The 19,479-nt window shown below is 40.2% G+C and overlaps 1 protein-coding gene across 1 annotated transcript in view; it reads left to right on the top strand.

The window, feature by feature from the left end:
- Positions 1–19,479, top strand: part of LOC126100652 (polymerase delta-interacting protein 2) — a 73,642-nt gene that overhangs the window by 42,401 nt on the left and 11,762 nt on the right. The window contains exons 4-5 of the mRNA XM_049911278.1: positions 3,719–3,896; positions 17,141–17,304. Of these exons, the coding sequence (XP_049767235.1) occupies positions 3,719–3,896; positions 17,141–17,304 (342 nt within the window). The remainder of the gene's footprint in view (positions 1–3,718; positions 3,897–17,140; positions 17,305–19,479) is intronic.

Genomic DNA, 19,479 nt, shown 5'->3' on the forward strand with positions numbered 1-19,479 from the left:
GAACGCTATCCATCCCTTCGCAGTAAGGCCTATGTGCATCAACGTTGTTCTGGTTTCCAAGGATCTCCCGCTGTCCACATTAGGGGACTGTCTGCTGCCACACAATCACAAGGAGGAAAAGGAAATGAAAGGAATGTATAGGATGGGACAGAACAGAATAGGATAGGACAGGACACTAGACAGGACGTTGTGAGACACACTTTGTCTGGATCCTCTATGGAGACCTGTCCGGCTTGGGAGGCCCTGCCGGTAGTTACACCACCGCCGGCATAGCCCTCCACTTCATTGGATCACACAAACCCCCTCGCCCACACGGACATTGTTTCGTTAAGGCGGTGTCTCCTGAGGGGGGAAAAGGTTCCTGAGGGCAGGGATATTAGTTGGCTGCAAGTCCTCAGGAGCTCAGTTCATCAGCACACCTGATGACAGTGACATGTTGTAATCGCTGACATATTGTGCCCATGGACACTGCGTACCAGCAGTACACCAGTGGACTGTTCGACAATTTTTGTATGTTGTTATTCCATCCCAGATTTTCCATTGTTAGAACACTAAACTAATGTTTTAATAGAGCGTCAGTCAGCGTTATCTGAAAAACACAGTCTGCTTATATTATTTTATGGTAATGATCTGTCTCTGGTAGTGAGTATCAAAAGTGTCTGTTAAAATGAAAACTCATGCTATTTTAACAAAGTGACATCCATAAAGAATTAAGCTATCTCAAATTGTTTCCTTGTTTTCTGTTTTTTTTTTTTCCTTTTGTTGAATGACAGTACATAATCTGGCCAAACAAGACTCCATTTATTATCATGGAACTTAAATTCTAACGCTTTGAAAGGATACATGTGTTAATGGAATAAATGAGTCACCGGCATTCCTTCCAACATAGTAGCATAATGCAGAACTGAATGAGTAGGATTTGTAATGATAAATCACACAGCTTCTATTATATCTTGGGCATTGTGGGTGTACATTGTAAATATCGTGCTTTGAAATGATTGGCAGGTAATTGTTTTCCAATTTTGTAATTCTTATAGAAACACTCAGTTAACAGTAAATGTCGTTTTGGTATCAGATGATGTTTCCATTGAATGTAATATCCCCTCCTCTTTCTCTCTGTAAAACTGACAGTAATTGCAGTAATTGAAGGATGATTTTATTACACGCTTTTGTGTGTGTGTGTGGGGGGGGGGGGGGGGCAGGGCAGAGTGAAGGACAATAAGAAACAAAGTAGCTGACAAAAAAAGGGGATGGGGTTATAGGCTTTCTTACATCATTAATCGTCATCATTGCACATTACCTAGCCCGAGGTTAGGTTGCATATTAATTTCCAAAGGCTGATTTGTTTATTTGGCCCTGAGAAGGGTCATTTTTGCCATGTCATATGTTGTGGAGCTGGGACAGTAGGCCACAAATACTACGATATGCAATTAAGGGGCTTGGTAAACGGCATCCCATCACTTATGTCAGTGATAACCTCAGTTGTGACTGGATTCTGGAACACCAGTACATAATTAATATAGTGTAATTGAATGCTTATTCATTGTAACACACATGCAAACAAAAACATATGTTCCAGGTTAGACATGTACATGAATCTGTCCATGCTGATAACTGGCAGAACACTACAATCACTTCCAGAAATAAAAACCTGTCCAGAGACTATGTCCATTACCAATTACCACTAAGAGCAGTGGCAGTTCCTATCCTTGTGAGATGTTTACAATAGACCGCTGCTTCTAGAATGGTGACTTCTTGCTTCAGACTGCTGCTAAGTGCTGACTCTGGACTGCTTAGTTGATACATCCTTGATGAACACCGTTGCTGCAGCTGACTTGCTGGGCCATCAGTTACAAAGCCATACGGATTGATACAACTAATCTGCTCGATGGCTGAGACCTATGTTGATAACCTATGACTTGCTTGTTGGTCACTCCAGGGGGTACATTGCCCTATTGGTACCCATGAGAAGGCATGGAAAAACAGTGGGACTGGCACTGGTGATATCTGTGGATCCCTGCTGAAATCCTCACCACTCTTGGCTTCACCTAGATTTAGGCTACACTGATACACCACCATACCAGAGCGGCAGACTACCTGGGTGGGGTAGTGATATGGAATGCAACACAGATGATTAAAAGTATGCAACATCCGGCACCTCCAACAGGATCCAGAGAAAATTTTCTCTCTTTATCCATTTGCCAGAAAATGCAGCCTGCGGATTACAGCAAATTGCCACTGCCAAATGCGATAGGCTCTGTCATGTTGTAGTCACATTCTGCAGCGGTACAGTTTCCAGCTATGGTAGGAATGTATGCTGGAGCACCTACAAGTGTGTGCAAGAGTCAGATGCCTGTGAAAGCAACTGGAACTGATGAGGTGCCACACAGAGCATTTATACCATACTTTCTCTGAAATCCATCTGACATATCAAAGGAAGATTCTTTATAGTCTAAAAGTGTATGTTGTGGAGACCAGTGACTTGATTATTGAGGGTGATCGGTGTTAATATAATTCTATTTTCTGTTAAAATTCAGCATTCATAAAGCAATGTGACAGCTTTTGGTCTCCTATGCAAATTCCCATGTGTTGGGATAATTGAGGATTATGTTGAACAACAGACAACAAAACCTCTTGCATGTGATTATTTTTCTCACTGAATAATCTCTAGCAGGTTCCCAGTGCCTGTGTTTTTCCAAATGTCATTCTGTACTTCTAAGCATAGCAGCATGCAGCATCTATAGAGGCAAACATTTAAGAAAAAGCTCCCTGACCACGCAAAATCCACAGCTGTAAAATGTATGTGACGATGTGTACAGGCATTCTCAATTTGGAGTCATATAGCTCTCAAAACTGCACTTGCACATGTAAAACTTGGGTGTCTATAATTTAACTTCAAATTGCAAATTTGTTCACCATTTTTATATTTGTTTTGGGTCTCATTGATCTCAATTATTATGCGAATGAGTGCAATTTCCCCATCCCTAAAATTTGCTTGTAACCTATGCCATATAACAATTAGAGATGATGCAGTATTTAGTATCTTCTCAGAAGTTAGATAAGAAGACATACTAATTCACTAAAAGTAAGGATTTTTTAAAATGTGTTAATTTAAAAATAATTCTTGCAGATTGGTATAGGAAATGATAAATACAAATAATAATCACACAGTCTGATCATCTACAAGGTTTCCAATTTGTTGAGCTTTGTAAAATCACAAAAATGACATAATTTGCTTCTTTATACTTAAGCTATATTACTATGTTTTGACAGCTGCAGGTCTAATGCCTCTACTTTTTTCAATGCTTCTGTATTTCAGCATTTTGGTTATAACAACAGATTTTTGATAGACTTAATCAGTTTTGGTTATTGTAAACAGGGTGACACATGGTGCACCAAATGGTCCCATTAACTGCTGTCACACATCTGAAATTTTCCATTATGCATTACTTCCCTGTCCTTGCTTTTCTCTGTAAGGCTTACTAGTCCCAAAGGAAGAAATTCCAAGGTCAAGAAAACCCCAGTACTTTATTATCTAGCCCACAGGTGTCAGTTAATGTGTTTTTATTCAGACTTTGTCATTATAGTGGAGCATGTTCGCAGATGCAGTTGGCTCACTGTTTAGTTGATTATGATTGTGAATTGGTAACAGATTGTCATTTGAGTTCACAGACATGGTTTATTTTCAGTTTAATAATATGTCACTGGTTTGTTTCAGCGAGCACAAACAGAGGCAGTTACGTTTCTTGGTAACCAAGACAGCAGTCGTAGCTTGTATGCTATACCAGGCTTGGACTATGTAGCCCATGAGGATGTACTGCCATATACAACTACTGAAAAGCAGCCACTGCATCATGAACTGGTGGACAAATTCTTGTCTCATGTGCCAGACAGAGGTAAATTATATTAATTATGTGAATAAGTTTGAAGGTCTGTTTGAAGTATTACATTGTTTCTGGTTGCACTTATACAGGTTCTGGCATTGAGATGGAATGTTAGTTTTTGAAATGCACTGTTCCATTGTGGTAAACAATAATGATTTAGAATAATACCTTTCTTGATTCTTAAAAGCAACTGCAACTTGCCTTTATTATAAATTAAGATCATGTTAAATTTTGCAACCAGTGATTAAACTCCTGTAAGCTTGCTGTACTTACAAAAGTGACATGTGACACACTCTTCTTCTTCTTCGGTTATCAACCCACAGGTTGGTTGGCAGCAGCACGCCATTCCGTTCTTTTGTCAACTTTCTTCTTCATATCTGCATAGGTCTGGCACCCGATGTCATTTATTACTTGTTGAATGTAGGTTAATCTAGGTCGTCCTCGGCGAGTTCTTCCTTCAATGATTCCTTCTAATATTCTCTTAATGAAATTGTTATGCCGTAAAATGTGACCTATGAAGGTTATTCTTCTTTTCTGTATATTTCGCCAAAGAGATCTGTTTTCTTTCACTCTTCTGAGGACATCTTCGTTTGTAGCCTTGTCTCGCCAGCTGATTTTTTCCATTCTCCGGTAGCACCACATTTCGAATGCCTCTAATCTTCTCTTTTCTTCTTTTCCACAAGTCCAAGTTTCACATCCGTAAAGGGCTGTACTCCACACATAGGTTTTCATGACTCTCTTTCTTACGTCTAAACTAACATTTCTACTCGTCAGTAAGTTTCTTTTTCCATTGAATGCTATTTTGGCAAGTTGTATTCTGTTTTTAATGTCACTTTTGCTCCTTCCATCTGCTGTTATTTTGCTACCTAAGTAGTTAAATTCTGTAACCTGCCCTAGTTTCTCTCCCTTTATTGTTATTCGTATGGGTTCATTGTAGTTCAGGGCGCCACTCACCATCACTTTAGTCTTTTTCTTATTTATTTTCATTCCATACTGTTCTTTTAAGGTGTTTTCCATTTCATTGAGTGCGGCTTCTAAATCTTCTTTCCTTTCTGTAATTATGGCGATATCATCTGCATATCGCAACATATCTATTTTCATTCCGTTAAGTTTTATTCCTACTTCAATATTCTCTCTTATTTTGTCTATTGCTTCTTGGATATATGCGTTGAAAATTACTGGAGATAGTGGGCATCCCTGTCTCACTCCTTTCCTTATTCTTGCTGTTTCTTCTTTGTTTTCCTTCTTAACTAAGGCTGTTTCATTTTGGTATATTTTAAAGATTATCCTTCTATCATTATATTTCAGACCAGCCTTCTTCAGAATTCTAAACATTTCTGGCCATACAACATTGTCAAATGCCTTTTCGAGGTCTACGAAGGCTATAAATACTTGTTTGTTTTTGGAAATTTGTTTCTCAATTATTAGTCTTAAAGATAAGATTGCTTCCCTCGTCCCTACACCGCTTCTAAAACCGAATTGGTCTTCACTTAGAGTGCTATTCAATTGGTTTTCAACTCTTTTCAAAATTATTCTTATTAGAATTTTTGATGCGTGACACACTATATATTATTATTTGATTTGTTGTTGAGTTGTGAGTTACTGTGTTCTGGTTAAGCTGATACCATATGTTGCTTGATGAAAATTTTCTAAGTTGACTCATCAGACTACATGGACACTTAGATCATTCCAGTTTTATATATAAATCAAATTTCGTTGAGAACGTGCTAGAGAACATTAATCTGTTGTTTCTTTTTTTAACTTACAAGGGGACCGTATCTACTCTTCAGATTTCAAAACAGGGGTTGACCAGAAATGAAAATGACAGAAGTGGGAGCTCCAGATGGCACAGAGTTTAGAAAAAAATAGCATTTTTGACAGCTCGGGTGAAGCTTGAGCCATTTAGGTTAGCTTAGCTTCCAGACAATGGAAAGAGTACAGAACGGTAACGTGAGGCTTGTGGGGTTGAGTTCCTATGCGGAAATCATTTATTTTTATTTTCAGTTTTTAGGTTACTGACACTGGAGATAAATGGAAATAATGCCATCTGGAGGAATTCTCCTTAACCACCCAGAATGCCAAACTCCTCTCCTGATTCAGATTCATTGATAACACTTTGCGTTCTCGACTTACGGTAAGGGAACGCTATCTACATGTCTCCAGAACCTCTACACCTTCTCCCCCATTCACTTCATGTGGTCCTCCTCAGCCCAACAAGCCACCTCCTCAACATTGACCTCCACCTTAAGGATGGCTACATTAGTACCTCCATCCATATCAAACCTACAAACCATCAGCAGTACCTCCACTTTTTCGGCTGCCACCCATTTCACACCAAGAAGCCCCTTCCATACAGCCTAGCCAAATATACCAAGGGTCTCACTGAGGCCTTCACAGACTGAAATTACCCTCCCAGCTTTGTACAAAAACAGATCTTCTGTGCCTTGTCACTCTAGTCATTTGCCACCTCCCACATACCCAGTGTTCGGCCACAAAGAAGCACTCACCTCATAACTCAGTACTGACCAGGACTGGAACAACTGAATCACATTGTCTGTCAGGGTTTCAACTACATCTTGTCATGTCCCGAAATAAGGGCCTACTATCCACTCAACGCCCCCCCCCCCCCCTCCATGAACTGTGGATCTTGCCATTGGTGGGGAGGTTTGCATGCCTCAGCGATACAGATAGCCATACCGTAGGTGCAACCACAACGGAGGGGAATCTGTTGAGAGGCCAGACAAACGTGTGGTTCCTGAAGAGGGGCAGCAGCCTTTTCAGTAGTTGCAGGGGCAACAGTCTGGATGATTGACTGATCTGGCCTTGTAACACTAACCAAAACGGCCTTGCTGTGCTGGTACTGTGAACGGCTGAAATCAAGGGGAAACTACAGCCGTAATTTTTCCCGAGGGCATGCAGCTTTACTGTATGCTTAAATGATGATGGCGTCCTCGTGAGTAAAATATTCCGGAGGTAAAATAGTCCCCTATTCGGATCTCCGGGCGGGGACTACTCAGGAGGACATCGTTATCAGGAGAAATAAAACTGACGTTCTACGGATTGGAGCATGGAATGTCAATCCCTTAATCTGACAGGTCGGTTAGAAAATTTAAGAAGCGAAATGGATAGGTTAAAGTTATAGTGGAAATTAGTGAAGTTCAGTGGCAGGAGGAACAAGACTTTTGGTCAGGTGAATACAGGGTTATAAATACAAAATCAAATAGGGGTAATGCAGGAGTAGGTTTAATAATGAATAAAAAAATAGGAGTGTGGGTAAGCTACTACAAACAGCATAGTGAACACATTATTGTGGCCAAGATAGACACGAAGCCCACACCTACTACAGTAGTACAAGTTTATATGCCAACTAGCTCTGCAGATGACAAAGAAATTGAAGAAATGTATGATGAGATAAAAGAAATTATTCAGATAGTGAAGGGAGACACAAATTTAATAGTCGTGGGTGACTGGAATTCGGTAGTAGGAAAAGGAAGAGAAGGAAACATAGTAGGTGAATGTGGATTGGGGGTAAGAAATGAAAGAGGAAGCTGCCTGGTAGAATTTTGCACAGAGCATAACTTAATCATAGCTAACACTTAGTTCAAGAATCATGAAAGAAGGTTGTATACATGGAAGAAGCCTGGAGAAACCAGAAGGTATCAGATAGATTATATAATGGTTAGAGATAGATTTAGGAACCAGGTTTTAAATTGTAAGACATTTCCAGGGGCACATGTGGACTCTGACCACAATCTGTTGATTATGAACTGTAGATTAAAGCTGAAGAAACTGCAAAAAGGTGGGAATTTAAGGAGATGGGGCCTGGGTAAACTGACTAAACCAGAGATTGTACAGAGTTTCAGGGAGAGCATTAGGGAACAATTGACAAGAATGGTGGAAAGAAATTCAGTAGAAGAAGAATGGTTAGCTTGGAGAGATGAAGTAGTGAAGGCAGCAGAGGATCAAATAGGTAAAAAGGGCTAGTAGAAATCCTTGGTTAAAAGAAGAAATATTGAATTTAATTGGTGAAAGGAGAAAATATAAAAATGCAGTAAACGAAGCAGGCAAAAAGAAATACAAACGTCTCAAAAATGAGATCGACAGGAAGTGCAAAATGGCTATGCAGAGATGGCTAGAGGATAAATGTAAATATGTAGAGGCTTTTCTCACAAGGGGTAAGATAGATACTGCCTACAGGACCTTTGGAGAAAAAAGAACCACTTGCATGAATATCAAGAGCTCAGATGGAAACCCAGTTCTAAGCAAAGATAGGAAAGCAGAAAGGTGGAAGGAGTATATGGAGGGTCCATACAAGGGCGATGTACTTGAGGACAATATTATGGAAATGGAAGAGGATGTAGATGAAGATGAAATGGGAGATACGATACTGCATGAAGAGTTTGATGGAGCACTGAAAGACATGAGTCGAAACAAGGCCCCGGGAGTAGACAACATTCCATTAGAACTACTAACAGCCTTGGGAGAGCCAGTCCTGACAAAACTCTACCATCTGGTGAGCAAGATGTACGAGACAGGCGAAATACCCTCAGATTTCAAGAATAATATAATAATTCCAATCCCAAAGAAAGCAGGTGTTGACAGATGTGAAAATTACCGAACTATCAATTTAATAAGTCACAGCTGCAAAATACTAACGCGAATTCTTTACAGACGAATGGAAAGACTGGTAGAAGCCAACCTCGGGGAAGATCAGTTTGGATTCCGTAGAAATATTGGAACACGTGAGGCAATACTGACCCTATGACTTATCTTAGAAGCTAGATTAAGGGAAGGCAAACCTACGTTTCTAGCATTTGTAGACTTAGAGAAAGCTTTCGACAATGTTGACTTGAATACTCTTTCAAATTCTGAAGGTGGCAGGGGTGAAATACAGGGGGCGAAAGGCTATTTACAATTTGTACAGAAACCAGATGGCAGTTATAAGAGTCGAGGGACACGAAGGGAAGCAGTGGTTGGGAAGGGAGTGAGACAGGGTTGTAGCCTATCCCCAATGTTATTCAATCTGTGTATCGAGGAAGCAGTAAAGGAAAGAAAAGGAAAAATTCGGAGTAGGTATTAAAATCCATGGAGAAGAAATAAAAACTTTGAGGTTCGCTGATGACATTGTAATTCTATCAGAGACAGCAAAGGACTTGGAAGAGCAGTTGAACGGAATGGACAGTGTCTTGAAAGGAGGGTATAAGATGAACATCAACAAAAGCAAAACGAGGATAATGGGATAATGGAATGTAGTCGAATTAAGTCTGGTGATGCTGATGGAATTAGATTAGGAAATGAGACGCTTAAAGTAGTAAGAGTTTTGTTATTTGGGGAGCAAAATAACTGATGTTCGAAGTAGAGAGGGTATAAAATGTAGAATGGCAATGGCAAGGAAAGCGTTTCTGAAGAAGAGAAATTTGATAACATTGAATATAGATTTAAGTGTCAGGAAGTTGTTTCTGAAAATATTTGTATGGAGTGAACCATGTATGGAAGTGAAACATGGACAATAAATACTTTGGACAAGAAGAGAATAGAAGCTTTCGAAATGTGGTGCTACAGAAAAATGCTGAGGATTAGGTGGGTAGATCACATAACTAATGAGGAGGTATTGAATAGAATTGGGGAGGAGTTTGTGGTGCAACTTGACTAGAAGAAGGGATCGATTGGTAGGACATGTTCTGAGGTATCAAGGGATCACCAATTTAGTATTGGAGGTCAGCGTGGAGGGTAAAAATCGTAGAGGGAGACCAAGAAATGAATATTCCAAGCAGATTCAGAAGGATGTAAGTTGCAGTAGGTACTGGGAGATGAAGAAGCTTGCACAAGATAGACTAGCATGGAGGGCTGCATGAAACCAGTCTCAGGACTGAAGACCACAACAAAAACATCCACCCATCCCTCCCACAGTGGTGTTCCACTGTCCACTGAACCTGTGCAATATTCTTGATCCTCGTCAACCCTTATTTCACCCCTGCTTCCAACTCTTTGCCTCATTGCTCATATCCCTGCAATAGATATAGATGCACGACCTGTGCCATACAACCTCCCCTCACTAGCTATTCCAGTCCTGTCACCGGCACCTCGTATCCCATCAAACGCAGGGCCACCTTTGAAAGTAATCAGGTGATCTACAAAAGCTGCAACCATTGTGCTGCTTTCTGTGTAGGCATGACAACAGACAAGCTGTCCGTCCACATGAGTGGTCACTGCCAAACTGTGGCTAAGAGACAGCTGGACTACGGAGTTGCTGAGCATGCTGCCTAATACAGAAGTCTTCACATCAGTGACTGCTTCACAGCATGCGTCATATGAATCCTTCCTACTGACACAATCTTTTCTGAATTGTGCAGGTGGGAACTTTCCCTGCAGTATATTCTATGCTGTTGTAACACCCCCGGCCTGGACGTTCACTACTCTCTGTCCCTCAAGTGCTGTTGCCTCCCTGCTCCCATTCCAACACCACAGCCTTCTACACCACCAACACACCCACTAGCCTCCCCCCTCACTTCTCTCCTTCCTTCAAAGTTCCCGACTGCACTTAGGGGCGCTACCCTGCCCCCATCATGTGCCTGCATGCTCCCACAAGCAGCACTACGCCTTCTCCATTCCTATCCTGTTATCCCTCCCCACACCAGCCTCCTCCATACCCACACCACCACAGATTACTTTCCCATCAGGTGCAGTTGCTCTATACACTGTCACGTCAGCCACTGGACACATTGTTTGTGTGCGTGCGTGCACCTCTTCTACCTTAGAAGAAAGCCTTGTGGTCTAAAGCTCAAATGTGTAGCAGTCTTTTTGTTTTGCTGGTGTGCAATTAAACGTCTTCTCTGTATGGTGAATAGTAATCTATTCTTTCCATAATATCATAATTACTTCATCCTGGATTTTCCATTGTTCGAAAAATGATCCTCTGCTGCATAAAAAAGAATGTCTGTGTTATCACAGGTAACTATAATGTAGTTCCATGCTGTCCTGTTGACACTAATGATGCTAATGACAGTGGCTTGCATCTCATTTGATGCTGATGTCTGCTATCTTAGAATGTACTGCCCTTTCATTGTAATCAACACACACTATAGTAATATTTGTGTCCTTCTGTTTCAAGATAATGTGTATAGTTTTTGTAAAAGAACTGGTATCTATTGTCTTCCTTACACAGAACATCAAATGACAGACGAGTGATATAGAAGTTATGAACAAAATATCTGGCATGTTTAATGGAAATCCACAGTTTTACTTATTAGACTTGTAGGCAGAATTATTTAGTTGTACTACTGTAAACAACAACCAAAAGTATCCAAAATCAGATTTTTTAAAATGTGCTGCTGATCTTCAGACCAAAGACTAGTTTGAGATAACTCCCCATGCTAGTCTATCCTTGGCAGGCATCTTCAGAATGACTTATATCTAAATATTCAGTTACTTTGTAGAAGGAGTGAGTAGTGAGGTCATTAATTCTGTTATATAGGTTGGAGGGAGAATTTTGAACACAGTTGCACTCGATCATACGAGGGCGGTTCAGAAAGTAACCTCCGATCGGTCACAGTGCGGGTTGTGGGGGGAGTAGCGACGCCATCTGTGCGTTCACGCACTCAACAGGTCAGTCGGCATCAAGCCGTGGTCGAGTGAACGTTGTACCTGCGCTAGTTTAGTTTTTGTGGCAGTTTGAAATGTGTGCTGCAATAGAAAACCCCGCCAAATGTGAAGTGCGTGCTGTCATAAGGTTTTTTACAGCCAAAGGATATTGTGCAGCAGCTATTCATCATGAGCTTTGTGCCGTGTACGGACCAAGAGTTATGAGTGAAGGAGTTGTCCGTGAATGGGTACGTTTATTTAAAAGTGGACGAGAAAACGTTCATGATGAAGAGAGGAGTGGTAGACCATCATTGGTGACTGACGAACTTGTTCAGACAGTTGATGCAAAAGTTCGTGAAAATCGACGTTTCTCAATGTCGGAGTTGTCTACTGGTTTTCCACAGATTTCTAAGACTCTCTTGTATGAGATGGTGACAGCAAGATTGGGTTACCGTAAGTTCTGTGCACGATGGGTGCCCAAAATTCTTACCGACCACCACAAAACTCAAAGAATGGCCTCTGCATTAGACTTTCTGTCACGTTATGAGGACGAAGGAGAACCATTGTTAAACAGAATCGTGACCGGTGACGAAACATGGATTACGTACGTGAACCCTGAGACAAAAGAACAATCAAAGATGTGGGCACATCTAAATTCGCCTACCAAACCAAGAAAAGCCTCGCAAGATTTTTCTGCCAGAAAACTGATGGCACCGGTGTTTTGGGATGCCAAAGGGGTGTTGTTGGTTGAATTCATGGAACGTGGTACGACCATTAATCAAGACGTGTACTGTGAAACAATAAAAAAGTTAAGACGGGCTATACAGAACAAACGCCGTGGTATGCTGACTTCCGGTATCGTTTTTTTGCACGATAACGCCCGTCCTCACTCTGCTCGCAGAACAGCAGCCCTTCTCGAGTCCTTCAAGTGGGACATTATCAACCATCCACCTTACAGCCCAGACCTGGCGCCAAGTGATTATCACCTCTTCATGCATTTGAAGAAATGGCTCGGGTCACAGCGGTTTGATGACAACGAAGAGCTCAAAGATGCGGTCACAGGCTGGCTCCAGGCACAAGCGGGTGATTTTTATGCAGAAGGAATTTCAAAGCTTGTGAAGAGATATGATAAGTGCCTCAATCGCTATGGAGACTATGTAGAAAAATAGTGCAAAGATGTAGTTGTAAGATGTATATATTAAAATATTTTTATTTAACTTGGTGTTTTTTTTTTAAATCAACCGGATGTTACTTTCTGAACGGCCCTCGTATAATTCAGTTCTTAAGTGAACTGTAGACAAGGAGGCAAAGTCTATATGAAGACTTTTTGTGTCTTTTATTGTGCTTGTGTACATGTAAGTTCAGCTGAAAAGGTTTTTTTGTCAGTTACAAAACCCATTAAGGAGTAAATTTATTGAGAAGTAAATGTAAGAAATCAAAGATCCTTTAAAAGGCTTCAGCAAGATGTATGGTTATCTGCTTTACACAATATTCTTACTGTTCACTTGTGCTGACTAAGCACTTTTACTTCAGGTGCAGTGTCCTGAAAGATAATTCCACAGAATTCACTCCCACACAGGGAATGAAAATATACGAAATTAACCACCATTGTTGTCTTCAGATTGACACAATGACAGAGGCCTCTTAGGGGACAACAGGCAAAGCTGAACATTTTGATTAGTTTACCCATGTTTTGGTACGATTGAAACTTGTTAACCAGCTGGACCACGAGGAATTACAGAAACTGTGTGTCATTCAATATATGACTATATCTACTTCTGATGCCAGGTCATTATTCCTTGTTTGTAACTGCATAAACTGTTAGTTATGAACCACTTGTAGGCTCATTCAGCCTTCATCTGAGGTGTCATAAGTACCTGTATGACTGCAGATACATGTATAGGTTGTTACTTGGAAAGTTCTTCATGCCTGTAGACTGCTCCTCACAGTCTCTTTTCGATGAGCTGTGATTCACCATTTATAGATAATCATAATTCATACCTCTTCATTGCTATTTAATGTGACATCCATATAGTGTCCTGTGCATGTCTGATCAACGCTCGTGTTCTTTTCACACTAGATAATGAACATTAGATGTAATGAAATAACTGTTTATTTGATTCATAATTTTCCCCACATGGATTGTACATGCATTTCAAATGAATTAAATCTACCAACTTTTGCAATTTATCAGTTTGGTGAAGTTACTAGTATGCTCAGAAACAGGTACTTTTCAAAACTTTAACAATGCTTGTCTGAGGGACCACATAATGCCCACAGGCCTGCATTGTTCGTGAAATGTCACCATTAGACTTGCATTGTAAATTGCCTATGTGAACATTTCTCAGTTCCCATAAATTGTTAATCACATTAAAAATTGTCTTCTGACAATTCTTCACTGAATTTGTGATATTTTCAGTGTATACATATTTAATCATAGATAATTTTCACTACTTCAAATCTTACATTTTGGGAAGGAGATGCTGTGCAAAATGTTATTCATTTTTGACAGCATAAAAGTTAGCTGCCCCTTATTTTGATTTTCATTAAGTATACTTTACAGAGGAAGTTGACATATATTATTTTGATAAAAGTTAGCAGTGGAACTAAGCTGCAAAGTTCACCCTGGTCATATAATTTATGACTTCAGCAATGCCTTTGAATAGGCGGGCCACAAAATTCTAATCACTGATTTTCCATTGTTTAAACAGTGTAATCAGACAGTTTTCACAGATGGATTTGTATTACACATTGTGTCGTCATGAAGAGACATGTTCATCATTTGGAAGCAGCAGAAGAAGATTGGTCCACCTACCTCTCGTGTTCCCTTCTCTTGGAATTGAGAATCAGAACTCTGTAGCTCATCCATGAAACAGCTGCCACAGTGTCATTTCTACTGTGGCTGCTGCCCAGGTAGTATTTGAAGGAAACAGCTGCCACATAGATTCATATAAAATGCCTTGGTGTAGCATTATGTACTTGATTCACAAAGCTGCTAACTGCACTTTTTTGCCACTCCTATTTGCCTTTTCTGCAGTGACCATTTTCAATTGTTATCTTTTTAAAAAATATACCGTATTTACTCGAATCTAAGCCGCACTTTTTTTTCCGGTTTTCGTAATCCAAAAAACCGCCTGCGGCTTAGAATCGAGTGCAAAGCAAGAGGAAGTTATGAAAAATTTTCTGCCGTCGAATATATGTAGCGCTACGCGGGCATGCTTTGTAGGCACAAAGATAAATACTGGCGCCAAAACCTCTGCATCAGTAAATAAATTTAAAAAAAAAAGTGGAAGACGAGCTTTTTTTCTCCGCCGCGAGTTTCGACCACTGCATTTTCATACATTATCCAACGAAGTAAATACAAATTCTGTATTGTTCATCTTCAAATGTAGCACAATTTCAGTGTACTACGAAAATCTGACTGGCAAGACTGTTTGGGATGTTTGTCAATATGGCCAACTCTACATTGTGAATTTTTTCCTATCTGTGAGAAGAGATGGTTGCTAATAGGAACCTGATGAAATTTGAATCACATACAGTATTCTCTTCACCATAAGAATAATACGAATATAAACATTTTGCCATGTATTCTTTCGTGTTTGCTGCTATTTCATTAAAACCCTGTCTGCCTAATAAACTACGAAACTAGAGTGAGACAACAGCAAACGCGGAAGAATATACGTATCGTGTCATGTTTATATTCGTATTTCGTATTATTCTTATGCCTAATAGTGATGCAGTCAGAAATGAAGCACGGCAAGTGACTAGATTTTTAAATCTAAGATGTCTAATTTCTGTGCAGCATTTGATGTAATAAAGAAGCGGCCGCAAAGATTTTCAAACGGAGAAAAATTTTCGCCTAACTCTCGTTCAGAACATGTTCTATCATACGCAGTCTATTATTTTATTCTTGTTGATCATTATCAAAGAAAGCAGCAGTGTAAGTAACAACAAATAGCAGTCTCTTGCCATTGTTTCGCTAATGAGACGATTCCTCTCTCTCTCTCTCTCTCTCTCTCTCTCTCTCTCTCTTTTTTTTTTACGCGGCGGTAGTGCGCACAAAAGCAAGCCATGCCGCGAGCCGCGACAGGCCGTAAACACGTGCTATCAGAATGCGACAAACAATGCATGACACAGTGCAGTAATGCATTTTCAGCTTAAGAGTGACGCAAACACCTATAACAAAGAAAACGGCACTTATCAGATCAAAGCAAAATAAGCAATCGATTCAAACCAGACGAAACCCGTGAAAAAGGAAGGGTACCCGTATAAATATGGATGGAGCGCCTGACGCATAGCAATGGCTACGTGGTAAAGCTTAAGACTCGAACCAAACTACTGTAGCTGTATCGTCATTCATTCGACCTAAATTGTCTCATATTACAATGGACCAACTTTGTTTCGATTTGGAGGTGCGGCCTAAAACTTTTCTCTCCCCTTGAATTTCGAGTCTCAAATTTCAGGTGCGGCTTAGATTCGGGAAATTTTTTTTTCCTTTATTTCGAGTCTCATTTTTCAGGTGCGGCTTAGATTCGAGTGCGGCTTAGATTCGAGTAAATACGGTAGATATTTAGTTTTTTGTGCATATGTACATATTATGTGCTTTTTTGTTGTTTTGGGTTAATGTTGCTACATTCTAAGAATCTTTGTTATTGTTTCCACCTTGGCTGTTCATTATTTTATCTGCAAAGTTTTATAAATATATAGAATTTTCCATTGCGATGTGTTGTTCACCGAGCGAGGTGGCGCAGTGGCTAGCACACTGGACTCTCATTCGGGAGGACGACGGTTCAATCGTGCGTCCGACCATCCTGATTTCAGTTTCCTGTGATTTCCCTAAATCGCTTGAGACAAATGCCAGGATGGTTCCTTTGAAAGGGCACAGCTGACTTCCTTCCCCGTCCTTCCCTAATCCGATGAGACTGATGACCTCGCTGTCTGGTGTCCTTCCCCAAACAACCCAACCCAGATATTGTCTCTAGATATATGCCATGATGAAGGGATGCCTCTACGTCATGAGTACTGGAATGCAGTAGCAGTCCTAATCTAAGGTATTAGTATGTTACTGTGCAGTCACTCTGTTCACTTGTGTTCCTATGAACAGTCAGGAAATTGTCTGTGTAACCTTCATTACTTGCCCCTTCAGCCACCACTTTCACCGTTCCCTACTGTAGCACATTTTATACTTTCAATACTCGTTGCTTTATAGAATTAGAATTATCTTTTAGATCAGTGTGAAAATACTTGTATAAAGTAGATAACTATACATTTGGTTGAAGCCACTTAAAAGATGGAATTTCTGTACTCATGTCCTGGTAAATTTATCTTTAGCAACAAATACAACTAAGGAGTAAAATTCAGTAATTTTTATTGTTTGGGTCATTATTATTGAGACATTATTCTAACAATACTTTATGAACTTATATTAACTTATATTACTTACCCTGTTATCCTGTGTTCATATTAAAAACTAGAGGCTGTAGGTTGGGTTTAAAAAAAAAAAAGAATTATTTATTTTGCAGTTTACGTAGCTAACAACAGTAGTTTGTGTTCTTTGCTTTGATTAATTCAAAGGTGAATGATAATTCAGGGACAGTGTGCACGTTCTGTAATGAAATTTTTATAATAGTATATTGATTAATGATGTTACAGGGTTATTGCTGGTCGTGTTTCAGATCCACCATTTGTAGGACTAGAAACTTTAGATGCATGGCAAAGAAAAAATCATCCATGGCTTGAATTGTCAGATGTTCACAAGGAAACAACAGAAAATGTTCGTGTGACAGTCATACCTTTCTATATGGGTTCTAGAGAATTTCAGACTGCTTCTGTTTATTGGGTAAGTAACTGTAAATGATATTGTTGATAACAAAGTTCAGTAAGACACCATAGCAATGCCCCACCTGATAGACTGCATTTGGTAGCTGCACTGATACTCATAGTGAAAACAATTTAGACGTTCACCAAATAATGTATGCCACACTGCAGTAATCAACTTTATATTTCTACTTGTTTATTTATAATAAATCCCATTGTATGATAATCGGTTTTGTTACAAGCATTAATTTTAGCACATAAAACAAGTGGGCTGTTACAGTATGACAGAGTTTACTAGTGGTAGCGTAGTAAGATTTGACTGGCTGGTAGGGGCACATAAATAGATGGTGTGATTACAAGATGTTAATGAATTGACTGACTTACACAAAGTGAATAATGCACATTTTGATAGTTAAGTGAGAACTGACTAACAGCAATGGAGAGAAGCCACTTAACATGGGCTATCTTAAATACTGTATACATGATGGTGGCTAAATGAATGCTAGCCTCCAACGGGCTCAATCATTGTCCTTCACACCTGCTTATAGATCCCTGTAAGATTAAAAATCAATTTTATTATTACCTTCAATATAAAATCTACTCACCAGGCAATGGCAGAACACAAGCATAAAAGAAGATTGTAACTAGGCAAGCTTCGGGAGCCAGTGGCTCCTCCTTCAGGCAGAGGGGTTGAAGGGGGAGGAAGAGGGTGAAGGAAGAGGACTGGAGAGGTTTAGGAAAAGTGGTAGATTTTGGAAAAGTCGCCCAGAACCTCAGGTCAGGGAAGACTTACCACATGGGATGAGAAGGAAAGACTGAGTGTTGGAAACTGCATCGGACAAAATTTGAAAACCTGAGAGCTTAAACATGAAAGACAGGGTAATGTGCAGAACAGAGATTACTGCTTAAACATCTTGCATGAGTTAATAAGAGTGACAAGCTGAGTGCATTGCACATGACAGAGGTGGAAGGGGGGAGGGGGGGGTGAAAAATAGACGGGTAAGATAATGAAAGATGTAGAAAACTAAAATGGAGTGAAGAGAAGAAATGCTGAGATCGAAGAAATTGACGTAAATTAAGGCCAGGTGGGTAGCAAGAACCAAGGAAATGTTGTAACTCTAGTTCCCACCTGTGTAGTTCTGAGAAACTGGTGTCTGGGGGAAGGATCCAGGTGGTGTGTGTGGTGAAACAGGCACTGAGGTCACAATTGTCATGTTGTAGAGCATGCTCTGCTACAGAATATTGTGTGTTGCTTGTATACACCCTCTACCTATGCCCATTCGTCCTAATTGATAATTTGGTGGTAGTCATGCCAATCTAAAAGGCCGAACAGTGTTTACATAACAGCTGGTATATGACATGTGTCATTTCACAGGTGGCTCTCCCTTTGATAGTATTGTTTTGCCAGCTACAGGACTGCTATAGGTGGTGGTAGGAGGGTGCATAGGGCAAGTCTTGCAGTGAGGACGGTCTCAGGGGTAGGGCCCATAGGGTTGGGAGATGGGTGCAGAAGGAGCATAGGATCTGACAAAAATACTGCGGAGATTGGGAGGGCGACGAAAAACTATTCTAGGTGTGGTGGGCAAAGTTTCAGACAGGATGGATCTTGTTTCAGGGCATGATTTTAGGAAGTCACGGACCTGTCGAAGTAGCTGATTAATACATTCTGTTATGTTAATTTCTTCCATCTCAGCATTTCTTCACAATAAGTACTCTTCTCTTCACTCTGTTTTAATTCTTTACATCTTTCAGTGTCTTGCCCATCTATTTTTCAACCCCCCCCCTCCCCCTCTCTCCCAAATCTGTTATGTACAATGCATTTAGCTTGTCACTCTTATTAATTTGTGCATGATGATTAAGCAGTAATCTCTGTCCTGCATATTACCCTGTCTTCCACCTTTAAGATCTCAGGTTTTCAAATCTCATCTGATGCAGTCCACAACAATCAGTCTTTTCTTCTCAGCCTGCAGTAAGTCTCCCCTGACCCATGTTTCTGGGTGATTTTCCCTAAATCTATGCATTTTCCTAGACCTCTCCAGCCCTTTGCCTTCACCCTTCTTCCTTCCCCTTAAACCCTTCTGCCTGAAGGAGGAGCCACTAGCTCCGAAAGCTTGTCTAATTATAACCTTCTTTTATGTGTGTGTACTGCCGCCGCTTGGTGAGTATGGTATTATGGTATTTACTCGAATCTAAGCCG

This window comes from Schistocerca cancellata, chromosome 9 (assembly GCF_023864275.1).
Source record: "Schistocerca cancellata isolate TAMUIC-IGC-003103 chromosome 9, iqSchCanc2.1, whole genome shotgun sequence".
Lineage (NCBI taxonomy): Eukaryota > Metazoa > Arthropoda > Insecta > Orthoptera > Acrididae > Schistocerca > Schistocerca cancellata.